This window comes from Cavia porcellus, unplaced genomic scaffold (genome assembly GCF_034190915.1).
Source record: "Cavia porcellus strain 051 isolate PalLab524CR breed Dunkin Hartley unplaced genomic scaffold, mCavPor4.1 scaffold_19, whole genome shotgun sequence".
Lineage (NCBI taxonomy): Eukaryota > Metazoa > Chordata > Mammalia > Rodentia > Caviidae > Cavia > Cavia porcellus.
Window position 1 is genome coordinate 40,028,870 of NW_026947502.1, and position 14,372 is coordinate 40,043,241.

Consider the following 14,372-nt stretch of genomic DNA (forward strand, 5'->3'; position numbering starts at 1 on the left):
TCAGAAAACTAAGCCATGTGACAGCAGGTAGCAAGGTCTGTATGTCCCCATGTTTCTATACTCTATAGTGGGGCAGTGTCTTGGTTAAAATCCTTAGAGTCTTAGGGTCCTTAATTAAAACTCTAATTTGAGGCTTTAGATATGCGGCTTTGTGTATTTGGCCAGATTACTTATATTCTTTGAGCTCCATTTCCTGTGCAATGATGATAAGACAAATAAGACAAAAACTATGCTTCCATGGATTATTGGGCTAAGTGTTAGGAGTCTATAAATGCCAAACCCACAAACGCGTTTGGTTACAGAAACTGGTTATCCTGGCTGCCAAGGACAAGAAGGCCACACTGGCTCCCCCAGAAGCAGGACCACAACAAAGGATCCGAGCAGCAGTCCCACTATGCCGTGCGTTACATGCACACATCAATTTGACTATCAGGACTTATTTTCTTACTGCATGGCTAGAAGTGCTTATGAATATTATAGCTTTTAATGTAACAATGCGAAACAATGTGAAAAAAAGATTTGCCAGTCACTGGAGGCAAGTCAGGGTCACTCCACGGGCGCCTTCTTGAGCCCCCTTTTCTTATCCTTGATGGCCGACGCTGTGGGCGCTGCCTCTGTGGTGACTCCGTGGACCTCCCTGGAGAACAAGGCCAAGGCAGTGAGGCTTTCTTTATTCTTCATTTTAGATTGCAATTTTAAGTCATCCCCATCCACTTACCCTGCGTGCTTTGTGAAAATCTCACCCTCATCAGAGGAATCCTTCCCATGCAGCTTGGCCGACACTTGTTTCATGTGTGAGGCACTGATAGGTCTGTACATATCCTTAAGCCACAGCGGGCAAACAACCCCACTCACGGCCTTCTGGAAAACAGAAGGGGACTTAGGAGCTCTGCCTCCCCTCCACCACCACCACAGCACTGAGTCCATCTCAAATTTACCTCCTTTTCCTGCTCCATTTTGTATCTCCCATGCCAACGTTGGGAAAAGCCCCTGTGGGAAAACACGTGCAAGACAGTGAGTGATTCGCATTATTGTTCTCATCTCAGACGGCACACTTCAGGTCTCCATAGGACAAAATATATACCTTAGTTCACAACCACAATAAGCAAGTTCAACCTAGACCTGGCGTCCTGATTGCGCGATGCTGTGCTTTCGGAACCTCCATCTGTTATCAAGGGCCTCACAAGGTCTCTGGGAGAGACCTCTGCACCTGGCACAGCCTGAAACCAGGCAAGATTATCACCCCATTTTCACCATCAGTTGGTGACGCTCTTTCAGTGAACAAACTGCATAACTACACTATGGGGAAAATCTCACTCTTTCCAGAGTCTTTCACATCAGTCCCCCATCATACTTAGCCCCACATGCAGCCCTCCCTGTGGAATAAACAGAAAGTGTTTCTATTTTCCTAGCTGGTTCACCCTACTCATCAAGCAAAAACTCAAGTCCAACCTGTAAAGATCTACAGTTCAGAGATTTTCATACCAACGACTGTCTCTGATGAGTGAATTGTGAAATCCCTTTAAAGGATAATTAATACTAAAAAACAGGGTGTCCTTTATGAGCCATATGTGGTGGTATACACTTGTAATCCCAGTATTCTGAGAGGCTGAGGCCGGAGGGTGGCAAGTTAAAGCCCAGCCTCAGCAACCTGGCAAGACCATGTCTCGAATACATAAATCATCACAGAAAAAGAAACTGAAGATGCAACTCAGAGCAAAAGGCCCTGAATTCAATCTCCAGTACCATCAAGAAAGAGTGAAAGAGAAGGAGAGTGCCTTGTGCAATGCAAACAGAACAGAAAGAAATCAAAATGGACTGTTTCAGAGACTACTGCGGTGGATGGTGTCTACATACACTGACTCCTCATAAAGCATGGCTCAGCCCTTACTTTCTGACACTCACTAGCAGTGTGAACACAGGGCAAGGCAGTCTCCTGTCCTTTCTCTCCAGTTCTTCATTGCAAAAAAATGAGGCAAACTACCATTACGTAGGTCTCTCCCAAGGAGAAGGCTGTGCGGTTTGTGTAAAGGAACTGAGGAGGCTCACAAGGGAACCGGAAGCCTGAGAGGATGAGCTCCTACCCCTCCACGGATGGATGGAAGGATTCCATCCTCCACCAGCTCCAGCCTAGCACCTGGGCTTCCTGTGCAGCCCCACAAGGCTTCTCCAGCACAGGAGCAGGCGTACCCAAACCTGCCACCTCTACCCTCGGTACTGGATGCCTGGTGACAGCAGATGCCTCCCTGCTGGTCCCGCCCATCTCAGCTTCCTTGCAGTGAGGGGAGGCATCAGGGGAAGGGAGGGTTACTGTGCTGCAGGTGGGCTGTGCACCGTGACATTGGGGTATTTAAGCATAGATGAGTTCTAAGTCCTCCTCTAGCCCTAGTTCTAGTTCTAGTTCTGATTCTAATTCTGGGCTTGGTCTTAGTTGTGGTTTTAGTTCTGGTTTTGAAGTTTTCCTTTAAAAATCATATTTACCTTGAGGACTCTTCTTCATTTTCCTCTGAAGCCCGTTTTTGGGAATAAATCTGTTGTGGGGGTAAACAGTCATGAGTATCCAACACCAAGACCACTACCTCCCATTCTTCACTTGTTCCTTTTCTTTATCTAAATCTTTTTTAGTCGGGGATGGTAGTGTGCTGGAGGCTGAGGCAGGAGGATCAACATGAACTAGAGACAAGGTGAATTCAAAGCCAGCCTCAGCTACATAGTGAGACCCTGTCTCAAAATACAAAGCAAAACAAAATTTTATCTGAGTGACATGATAACATTTCTGAAAACTAGAATTCGGCCCTGTTAATCATAGTTCATTGACTTTCCCAAAGCACCTACTTCAAGTTATTGTGCAGCTGGCACAATCTGTTTGTTTTTTGTCTAGCACTTGAATTGAACCCAGGGCCTTTGGACTGAACTGTTTCCAGTGTGTGTGTGTGTGTGTGTGTGTGTGTGTGTGTGTGTATGTGTGTTCTGAGAATTCCTCAAATATATATTAAATATTTATTATACTTATTATATATTTTTATAATATATATTGTTTATATGTATTTTTGAGACATCTTTGCAAATGGCCCATTGCCTTTGTCTCAGCCTCCCAAAATGATGGGAGATTTCAGGCATATGCCACCAGTCTCAGGCACTTAATACATCTTTTTGGCTATTTTAGGTAAAATTCAACTAGTAATCCCTAATAAAAATTCTTAAAAGAAGAAAACATTCTTAATTTGATAAAAAAAATCTAATAGAAATCTAAACAGCATTGTTTTAATGTGAAGAACAAAGCCAAGCATAGTGGCACATGCCTTTGACCCTAGGGCTGGAGGAGACTGAACCAGGATTATCCCAATCTCGAGTGCAGCCCGAACTTTGACCTGTCATGGTGAGACATCCAACTCAACTTGGCCACTTAACTGTACTCCAGATAAAAAAAGAGGCTATGAGCTTTGCAGATGAATAATACAGCAGGACCTTAGCTCACAAATGCTTTGGGGCCCTAACAATTTGGTTTCTACAAAGAAGCATTTGGCAAAATTTCTTTTTGTTTGCAAACTGCGTCAGGTGACAAACACAACCATTGCCATCCTTGCCTCAAGCGTTCATCTTTTTCCAAAATTGTATAAATCAAATTCCACAGCACCCATAAAAATTGTAGAAATTGAGCAAACAGGTCCAATCTAGGAACAAGTGCCATGCACGGGCTGCTGCCAGACTGGAAATAGTCAAACCCAAGCCTCTCCTCATTCGTGGACTCGAGAGAGAGAACAAGGCCACACCAGGGAGTAAGCCCAGTCTGGGAAACAGTGTCATATGTGGACTGCCACCAGACTAGGAACGGCCAGAGCCAAGCCTCTCTCTATGAGTCAGTACCATTCATGAACTAGGGGGAGAGAGAACAAGGCCATACCAGCGAGCAAGCCCAGTCTGCGACTGGGCTGCAACACATGGACCCCAGTCAATTCTGGTGTGCAGGCTGGCAATCAAGAAGTACTTCTTCTACCGTGTAAGCAGCAGGTTACCCAGAGAAACACAGACTGTGATGATAACGGTGGAGGTGAAATGCAGTTGGATGCCTGTGGTGCTTTGGTCCATTTCACTAACATTGCAGGTCTAGGGCCAGTGGCCGGTGGTCTGATCACAGGTTCAGAGGATAGCAGTACACTGTGTGGCATCCCCAACCCTCCTTCTGAGGGTTGCAGCCATTGTTGACTCACAGTAGTCTTGTTTTGGAAATCCTATGTCATTCCCATTGTTTTGTTGTGTTGGGTTTTAGACTCTTTTGTTTATGTTAAATCTGATGGCAGGAGCAGCTATATCAAGGATAGCAAGATACGTTATGGTAACCATTTTGGATTTACTATTGGCTTGTTTTGAAGTCCTTTACTGCATTCATTGTTTTGTTTTTATTGTTTCTATTCTGTTCTGTTCTGTTTGATTTTTACTATGTTTGAAGTTATCTGTGGCTATTTTGAAGATATCAAAAGGCATTATGTAACTATTGTTGATTTTGTATTTTTTTAAAGTCCTGTATCTCTCACACTGGTTTGTTTTAATTGGTTTTATTGTTTTATCCTCTTTTTTAAAGAATTAAGGAGAGGACTAAGGCACAGCAAGCTGACTGGGGAAGTGGGTATTTCGTGTCAACCATAGAGTTGTGTGACACAAGTACAGAACATTTTTCAAAGCCCTGCACTTGGAACCAATCAGAGAGTGCTATCTTCAATTCTTCTCTTGAGAAATCAAGCACTTTTTTTTTTTTTTGTCTTTTTCCTTTTTATCAGTACCAGGGATCGAACTCACGACTGCCTGCTTGGAAGGCAGGCGCTTATGCCAATGAGCTAAATCCCCAGCCCCCAGAGAAATCAAGCATTTTTTTTGATAGGACAGTCAAGGTTGGAGAGCAGCCATTTTCCTCATGGCCACTGTGTCTCTTTCAGTGCAGTCTGTTCTCACCTTGTGGAATGTACTTCTTTTCCTACTTTTAACTAACCTGCACTCTGCAGAGCATGTTTCTGTTCCTACCTTTAATAAATTTAAAGGCCATGACATTTGTTCCTGTCTTGACCAATTCTTTCACAGGACAGAAGGAACCTAGAAAAAAATCTCTAAATGGGCTCCCCAGTACCTCAAAACCCAGTAATATTACCAGATTCAGAACTCAAACTATATAACAGCTGGAATAAAGTCAGGTAGTTCAGTATTAATACAGGAAAAGAGAGTTTGCTCAATAGGAAAGAGTCCTTCCAGGAAGCCTGAAGTAATTGTGATGCTTACCTCAATGAGACAGAAAATTATCAACAAAATGATCGCTACTCCTGTCACAGATACTGTCAAGATCAGTTTGTTCTTATAGCCGTATCCTGGAACTTCTACTTTGAGCTGAGAGACAGATAGATGAGACAGGGAGGGAGGAAAAAGAGGAAGGAGAGAGAGAAATTTTTGTTAAGTAACAAAGATGGGACAGATGAAAGCTGACTATTCAAATCAAATTCTTACAGGGGAGTAGTTTGCAAGGCGATAAAAACATACATGGTGGACCATGTTACAAATAGTATTATGAATGTTCCTTTCTAGTTTATCTTGTATGCCAGGTCATCTTCCTTCTCTCAAGGAGCAGGGTGGAGATCACCATCCTGACCACAGTTACGTGGCCAGGGCAAAGTACAGACATGGGGGCCCTTTTGTGCTTCACAGCAGACCCTCATGTTGGGCAGCTGACCTCACCTCCCTTGACTGCTGCTCCTTCTCTTCATTCTGGTCTTCTGCGCTCTCAATGATGTAATTCTCATTTTTCCCATGCTCTGTATCCCTCTGGGCCTTGGACACCTTGGCTTTTTGCTGCTCACTGAACAGCTTCATCAGGAGGCCTGTCTTGGAGATGAGCTTGGCACAGGCCACCTGCACGTGGGTCTCAGAGCAGTCCATCTTTAAACTCCTGATAACACGAGAAATCAGCCTTCTGATGTCATTATTGGGGATGAGGGACCAGAGTTGCTGATTTACGTAAATCTCAAACTGATCACGTGAGGATGATAGCGACAGGGAGGTGAAGTCTTTGAGCGGTGAGTCAGTGCCCATGTTGGGGTGTTCCCAAAGTGCCTTTGTTGAGTGGTTCACAGCTGGTATTAGGTTGAATGCAGTCACGGCAGAGTATGCAGCAGAATGATTCTTGTGAGTTGTATCTTTGGAGATAGTTTCTTCTGGCACACTAATGCCTAATGCAAAATCTGCTCCTTTGGAAGTATCTGCTGCAGTATGGTTTTCTACAGGGGTGCTTTCTACAGAAAGTTCTGAAGGAGCATATAATTCTGAAACAGGAGTCTCCTGAAAACTGGGCTCTCCTGAAGATGAGAAGAATCGTCCTGATGGGAAACTGATGAGAGTCCTCACTGCTGAGAATTGAGGCCTCTTTACAAGTGGTAGTTTACTGCGTGTGTTTTTCTTTCTCAACTTGTCACTCAGCTTGACCTCGCGTGTTCCCCGGACCACGAGAGAATGAGTTTTGGGAAAGTGGTGAGGGTTTCCAGGATGTAAGACTGGTTTTGTACCCTCTGTGGTTTTAACTCTAGCATTTGCATTTTGTAAATCCAAAATGTAGTTGAAAACATTTGTTCTCTTTCTCACCTTGGGCAGGGCTTTGGCAGGGATGGAAGAAGGAGATCTGTCCATGGAGGGATGTTTTAGGAAAGAAGAAGCTGTTACTTTTTGTTCGTCTGTGAAGGAGGGCTCTATGCGCAAAGAGTTTTCCACGAACTTCCTGGGTCTTGGCATCCTCTGATGCTGCCCCACCTCCTGTGGGATGGATCTCCTTAGGCTTCCCTCTTTGGTGACATCTTCTAAGAATGGCTGGGTAGCCCCCTTAACCCCGGCTTTCTGTTTCCTTTCTTCCTTGAAAACACTTTGCTGTGGATGCTTCAGCTCCTTGAGAAGGGTCTTCGAGCTTGGAAACATTTTCCTTTCACCCTCCACCTCTGCCAGGCTGTTTTCCTGTGTTTCAGGACTTTCCAGTTTGTTTGCAAAAATTTGGTGTCTGAATTGGGGATCTAAAGTCCTAGATGGCATAAGCGTGGCAGTTTTCTCTTTCTTTTTTGTGTCATCTAATATTTCCTGAATTTTTGCATTTAACAACTTTTGGAGAAACTGTAACGTCTTCAGTTTATCTTTGAGACTCAAATTGCCAGATGCAAGTTGAGCAGAGGAGTTTCTCGTACTGTTTTCCAAATAAGCCAAGGGATTATTTCCATTTTGTGTATTTGAAAAAAGGAGATGAATGAATGGTAATATTGTTTTCTCTATGTCTTCTAGATTTCCCTCTAGGAAGTATGGCAGTGTGAAACTAGCTGTGTGAGTAATATCATTTTCATCATTAGTGTCTAGCTGCTTTTTCACAAGGCCTGACAAGTGCAAACCGCTCTTTTTTGCAGATGCCTTTTCTGGCTTGATAGTGAGCATAGTGTTGGTGTTCATGTTTCGGGCTTGTAACCCCTTCATCAAGGCTTCTTCAAGGTTCCCTATGGTGGCTTGTCCCACTGTCAGAAAAAAAGAAAAAAAGAGACTGCTCTCAATCAAGGGAGACTGAATAGCCAGCTTTTTGTCAGCCCACAGCTAATCATGCCAATCAAAGTTAGCAGTCAGTATTTCAGTACCATTTGGAAGAGGCAAAAAAGAAACCCAAACTTAAAACTATGAAACATGTAACAGGAAAGTAAAGAAAAAAAATGAAAGATTTATGAGATCTGATGAGAAAACAAGAGTGATTTTAACCAACTCAGACAAACGACTTCTATCTAGAATTTACACCCAATCCAAAAAATGGGCATCTAAGATGAACGCACGCTTCTCAAATGAAGAAGAGCAAATGGTAAATAAATATATATAGAAATGTCCAACATCACTGGTCATTCAAGAAATGCAAATTAAAATAACACTGAGATTCCATCTCCCTCCAGAAAGAATGGCTCTGAATATCCAGAGGTCAACCAATGACAAATGCTGGAAGGGTTGTGGGGAAAAAGGAACACTTCTCCACTGCTTGTAGGAGTGCAGGATTGGTTCAGCTCCTGCTGAAGTCAGTGTGGGAATTCCTCAAAAACCTAGGTTTGGAGGTCCCACTCGATCCAGCTATTCTCCTTCTGAGTATTTTCCCAGAAGAACTGAAGACATCACACCACAGCAATATACATGTGCCCATGTTTATAGCAGCTCAATTTGTAATATAGCTAAATTTTGGAAACAACCCAAATGCCCATCAACCACTGAATGGATAAAACATATGGGGTATTTTTTTTTACAATGGAATACTACCCAGCTATGAAGAAAGACAAACTTGAGCCTTTTATAGGTAAATGAATGCAACTAGAGGCTATAATCATAAGTGAAGTAAATCAGGCTCACATGTGTATAAACTCTGCATTGTCTCCTCAGTGTAAAAAGCTGAAAGACTTAATAAGACCCAAAATGTATGCTACATACTGTGAAAGTGAAAGAGGATAAAACTGCTCAAAAAGAAAGGACACCTGATATGGGGCAAGGAGAATAAAGAAGGGAAAATATATATATTAGATAGTTATACTACTAATCTCTGTTCCTCAAAAAAAAAAACAGTTTGCACTTTCATTGTTTGATCATTTTTCATACCTATATCTTGTAATCTGAGTATCTACTTTGAAGATAACAATACAGAATATAGTAGCCATTCTTACTCTCTGGTTACATTGATTTGAAACTCTGTACCATCGTTTTTAGTCTTTTGTTTGTTTTAAAATAAATTTTTTTTAAAAAGCAAGAGAAAAAGAACTCTCTTGCTACCATTGACTACCTACTCAGAACATTCCATAGTGTAGGAACTTAACTTAGGACAGCCAAATAAGCGATACTTAATAAAAGGCCAAATGCTGGCCAATACTTCCCCACTCAGCAGCCCTCTCTGCAGCCCTTCTATGCCCGCTCAGATTCTGTATACCATAACATCACTCTGCAGGTGCAGAGGGAGCGCAAGAATTCCTCGCTCCGCCTCTTCCGTGTGTCGTGTTCTTGCTACTGTCACAGATGACCACGAGGAAGGACAGTCCTGTGACAGTGAGCCAAACTGCCAAGGCAGAGGCCCCACTCCTTCTGCTTCCAGGTCCTCCTCTGGGTATGTTCTCTCCACCTCTTCACCACATACCTTCACTTGGCCCTGCTCTCATATGTCCTAGCTCCATAACAAAAGACTACCAGAACCAAATACTGTCCTGCTCTGGTTCTTCCTTAAATTGGGGCAGGGACCTGGGGGGTAGGTTCAAAGACTTTTAATTTGCTTGGTTGTATGCCTGTGTGGAGTAATGCACAACACATTTTCAGAATAATAGCAATTTCTGGACAAACATGATTTAAGGTCTTAATGTACAAGGGAGTAAAACCTGTTTCTATCAGATGCCTGCCTTACCTTCACTTCTGTTCTAATATTTCTAAGCATCTGAAGCTACTGATGATATGAAAGTCATGGACTTGTAACCTGTTTTCTCTTCCAGAAGAATTAAGTGACTGTGGTGGTGGTGAGGGCCAGAGGAGGAGTTAAGATCATGACCACAGAGGAACATGGGCTTCTGGAGAACCCAGAATTGGGGACAGAGGGCTGGCATGAGGCTCTAGCACATGACATCTCTAATCTTGCTTTCCTTGTCTATAAACAGAGTTAAGAAATTCTTCCTTTGCTTATATTTCTAGGGAAGGAAGGAGTAATATTGTAAGTAAAAAATTATTTTTAAAAGGCAAGCAACATTGCCTTTTCAGAAAGAGCAAAGTGCCATTATTCATGATTTGTCCCAGATCACTGGTAGACATCTGTATTCAAGCTCTCTGGATGTGAAAGCTGTCACATGTTGCAAGCATGAAGCAAGAGCTAATAAACCCGACATACAGAAAAATCCTTAAATGCACCTGAGTCACATGAGACCCAGGAAGAGCACAGTGTTGGATAGTCTGGGCATGGAGGAACCCTGCATTCCCTTAGAAGAGATAGGAAGCAGTTTCTGGTTTTGCAATTAGAAACTCCTGGGCCTTAAACAAAATACTCTTTTACACAATTGCAAAAACAAGACAAAAGTGATCTCCACCTGCCCCAAGGTTGAGGAAACTTGAGCCCCTGAGTACATAAATCAGCTTACAAACTGCATTTCACTTTATGAATTAAGTTTTCACGGGAAGGCAAAGCACCAGACAGCAAGCACTGTGCATGGTGTGCAGCCAAGCATGGTGTGCCCTCCCCTTCCAGCCCTTCCTCTGAGTCCTTTGAATATGGAACAGTTTTGTTATTGCAACATGCAGTACTAACTGAGAACCTGTCTGCAGGGGACCACTTCAAAACTTTATCAGGCTTAACTCTGATGAATGAATAAGTGTAAAACAGTTATATCATTATTTTACAATCTTATCATCACCATTTAAAATTTAAAAGCAAAATATAAGTAAAAATATCATCAGGCATAGACTCACCACACAGAGTCGTGTTAACCACACATGTTCTGTCACAATGCAGCTTGACAGTCTTCCCGACAACCTCAATATCATTTTTAAACTGGCAGAGGCAGCAGACCATATTGCTCGGTAAGATTCTGCAGACAGGACACAGAGATCTGAATTAATGGAAACCGGCCCCTTGAATGGTAAAGAGGCAGGATGAGGCTCCACAGGGTGGTGCAGGAAGGAGTGCTGGAGGCAGCCTGTGCAGCTGGGTAGGAAGCCAACAGCCACTGCAGCTTTTGAATATTGTGAGTAAATAGGAGGGAGAGAGGGGTCCCTACAGAAGGGTAAGCTCAGCAGTGTGTGTGGTGGATCTGACGTGATGGTACTAGAAATTAGTGCTGAGTGACAGGAATGTGTTCCTTCATCCAGAAGCATCTCTTTCAACCTTAAAGTCTCACTCAGGGTTGGGAGTGTACAAGAAGGATGTTGACTTCGAAAGAGTCTAAAAGGGTATCAAAGACCTCAATATTGAAAAATACAGTACTCTGGAAGAGCAGAATGAAAAGAATGTTCAAAATGGAGAGCTATCCCAGTGTCTTGGGTTGGAAGAACTGATATAATGAAAATGGCCATACTTCCAAAGCAATTATGCAGATTCAATGCAATCCCAATCAAAATTGCAGTAGCATATCTCACAGAATTAAAGAAAACAATCCTAAAATTCATCTAGAACCAGAGGAGACTAGAGTAACAAGGCAATCCTAGGTAACAAAGGTAAGGCAGGAGGAATTACAATCTCTGACTTGAAATTATATTATAAAGCTAATGTGATAAAACCAGCATGGTACTGGCAAAAAACAGACCTGAAGATCAATGGAATTGGAATAGAACATGCAGAAACAACTCCAGATACACTAAGCCACCTTGTCTTTAACAAAGGTGCCAAAGAAATTCACTGAAAGAAAGCCCCTTTAATAAATTGTTCTAGAAAAACTAGCTCTACACCTCCTAAAGAGTAAAACTGGAACCATATCTTTTACCATATACTAAGTCTAAATCAGAATGGATCAAAGATCTTAATATTAAAACAAACAATAAATCTTCTGGAAGACAGAAGTAGTAAAACTCTTGAAGACATTTGTATAGGCAGAGACTTCATGAACAAAACCCAAATCGCACAGGAACTATCACAAAGAATCAACAAGTGGGATCTCATCTTATTGAAAAGCTTATGCACAGCAAGGAAAACCACCAACACAGTGAAGAGATAACCTGCAATGTGGGAAAAAAATGTTTTCCAACTGTTCCCCAGATAAAAGATTACTGTTGAGAACCTATAAAAGAACTTAAAAAAAAATCCTCCCAGATTTGAAGACCCAATCGAAAAATGAGCATTTGAGATGAACACACACTTCTCGGATGAAGAAATATGAATGGCAAATAAACATAAAAAAATGCTCAGCCAGGGATTTAGCTCAGCAGTGTAAGTACCTGTCGGGCAAGAGCGAGATAGTAAGCTCTATCACCAGTACAAAAAGAAAAAAGAAAGAAAGAAATGTTAGCAGCATCACTGGCTATTTGAGAGGTGCAAATTGAAACAACACTGAGATTACACCTTACCCCTGAAAAAATGGCTAGTATCAAGAAATCAAGCAATAACAAATGCTGGAGGGGCTCTGGAGGAAAAGGAACCCTTCTCCACTTTGGTGTAGACTGGTGCAAACACTGTGGAAATCAGTGTGGAGGTTCCTCAAAAAAAAAGAAAAGAAAAGAAAAGAAAAAACCACAAAAAAACCCCTCTTGAATTGGAGCTCCCATTCAACCCAACAAATCCCCTTCTGGGTAACATCCCAGAAGAACTGAAAACATCATACCACAGTGATATACGTGTAGCTATGTATACAAGAACACATTTATAACAGCAAAATCTTGGAAACAATGCAAATGCTTATCAGCCAAGGAATGAGTTAAAAAGATGTGCTGTTTTTATACAATTGAACACTATTCAGTCATAAGGAAAGATAAACTGGAGACTTTTATTGGTAAATGTATGCAGCTTGAGACCCTGCATGTAAATGAAGTAAATCAGATCAACATCACATTGGTGTAAACATCACATTGTATTTCTGGTGTGAGAAACAAAGAGTAAATAAGGACCACAATGTGCAATACATGTTGTGAAATGAGAAGAAGTGATTTGAAAGGAAAGAGGAGCCACGTTGGGGGCAGAGGGAAAGGAAGGTAGGGAAAAGAAAAAAATATATATATAAGATAGTTATACTACTAGTTTCTCGTAGTTCACTGAAAAGAAACTGCCATGCTAATATCATTTTGGAGAATTTGTTATGCCTATATCTAGTATTCTGAATAACTACTTTGAAGAAAACAATACACAATATATTAACTTTTAATATTCTATTATTTTGTTATAAAATTTAGTTTTTTAAAAAAGAAATCAGACACACAAGCTTAATATCACATTGCTTTCCTCATATGTGAAACTGAGTTAAAAGAAAGAGCAAAATAAGTGATAGATAATAGGAGAGACAGATTGTTCTCAGAGGGGAAGGCGGTCAAGAAATGGGGGGTAAGGGATGATGCAAAGAAATTGGGATGTGTTCCATACACGCACCAAGTCCGTACAAAAGTGCGAGCATTATGTACAAATGCGTAACAAAAAAATAAGGGGGACCAAGAGATGAAAGGGTGAAAGGGGCAGGGAGGGAAGAGAAAGAGGTTGAGAAAGAAATTGAGATGTATTGTGCACTTCCCCTCCTCCTGTACGTGATGGAATCACTAATGGAATACACAGCTACCCTAATAAACCAAAATAATTTCCTTAAAAATCTAACCAAAATACCTTAGTCAAATAAATTTAAGGAAAACAAAACTAACTCACAGTGTTTTCAGTCCTAGAGCCATTGTGATTATATTCTCAAGCGATATAAGTGGGAAATGTGTTTGTCCCAAGTCTCTGAAAAAGAAAGCTCAGTCAGTCATGAGGAATCCCAACACATACTCTGTACTTACACAGGTATTTCAACAAAGTGTGGTTAATTCAATTGTCCCCGTTAACAAGCCAGCACATGAGTTTATCACAAAATATAATCCCAGAGTTTTTTCATGAAAAAGTTCAACTTTAATATTTGCACTATCAAATTGATGACTAACGTTCCATAGTAGAGCCTATACCTTTTTGAAATCATCATCTTACTTTTCAATTTTATATTGTAGTCACCTTTATGTGTGTTTTTTATTTTTAGTAACATATCACTATGCTTTCTGAGGTAAATGATGGGTCTGCCTCGTTTATACGTTTCATTTCTGTGTTCCTCAACAGTGCTCTCTACCCCTGCTAGCTCCCTTACCCATTAGATATCTTAATTATTTTCTTTCCAATAACTTTTTTTCAATAGCTGCATTAAAATTCAAATTAAACTTAAAATTATAACTTTCAGAATCAAGATACAATACTTAACCACTGATGAAAGGAAGCAAGAAGAACAGAAGTTATATTACATTTACACAATTATTGGAATAGAATACTTACAAATATTTTAATCCTGGTAATTGAAAAAGAGATGAATCCTCAATGGCTGACAGAGGATTATGATTGAGAATTCTGAAAGGCACAATGGAATTAAAATTTTACGATGCCTGAGGTTACATGAAAAGGTGTTTGTTTTTGGTATAGAACTTACATGTTAAAAAAGCATTTTCTGTGACTACACGTGTAATAACCGTTAGAATTCAGAAAGCATTCTTTCTTTGGGGGTCAAGTAGGTCTCTAAAAGATAAGGTGGAAATGAGAAAGAGGGAGGCAAAAATATTGAATAGCATGGCTAAAAAAGGAAAAATATGTGAAAGAACAAAAACCCTAAAATTGACTGCTCTGATGAGCAATCTTCACCCTACAGGAAATTCTATAG

The 14,372-nt window shown here is 41.1% G+C and overlaps 1 protein-coding gene across 1 annotated transcript in view; it reads right to left on the reverse strand.

The window, feature by feature from the left end:
- Positions 1–462: 462 nt before the first annotated feature.
- Positions 463–14,372, reverse strand: part of LOC134471643 (leucine-rich repeat-containing protein 37A2-like) — a 53,998-nt gene continuing 40,088 nt past the window's right edge. Inside the window, exons 6-14 of the mRNA XM_063230961.1 lie at positions 13,994–14,065; positions 13,343–13,417; positions 10,474–10,592; positions 5,722–7,526; positions 5,272–5,376; positions 2,482–2,531; positions 939–990; positions 719–861; positions 463–637 (exon numbers count right to left, since the gene is read on the reverse strand). Of these exons, the coding sequence (XP_063087031.1) occupies positions 547–637; positions 719–861; positions 939–990; positions 2,482–2,531; positions 5,272–5,376; positions 5,722–7,526; positions 10,474–10,592; positions 13,343–13,417; positions 13,994–14,065 (2,512 nt within the window). The 3' untranslated portion in view covers positions 463–546. The remainder of the gene's footprint in view (positions 638–718; positions 862–938; positions 991–2,481; positions 2,532–5,271; positions 5,377–5,721; positions 7,527–10,473; positions 10,593–13,342; positions 13,418–13,993; positions 14,066–14,372) is intronic.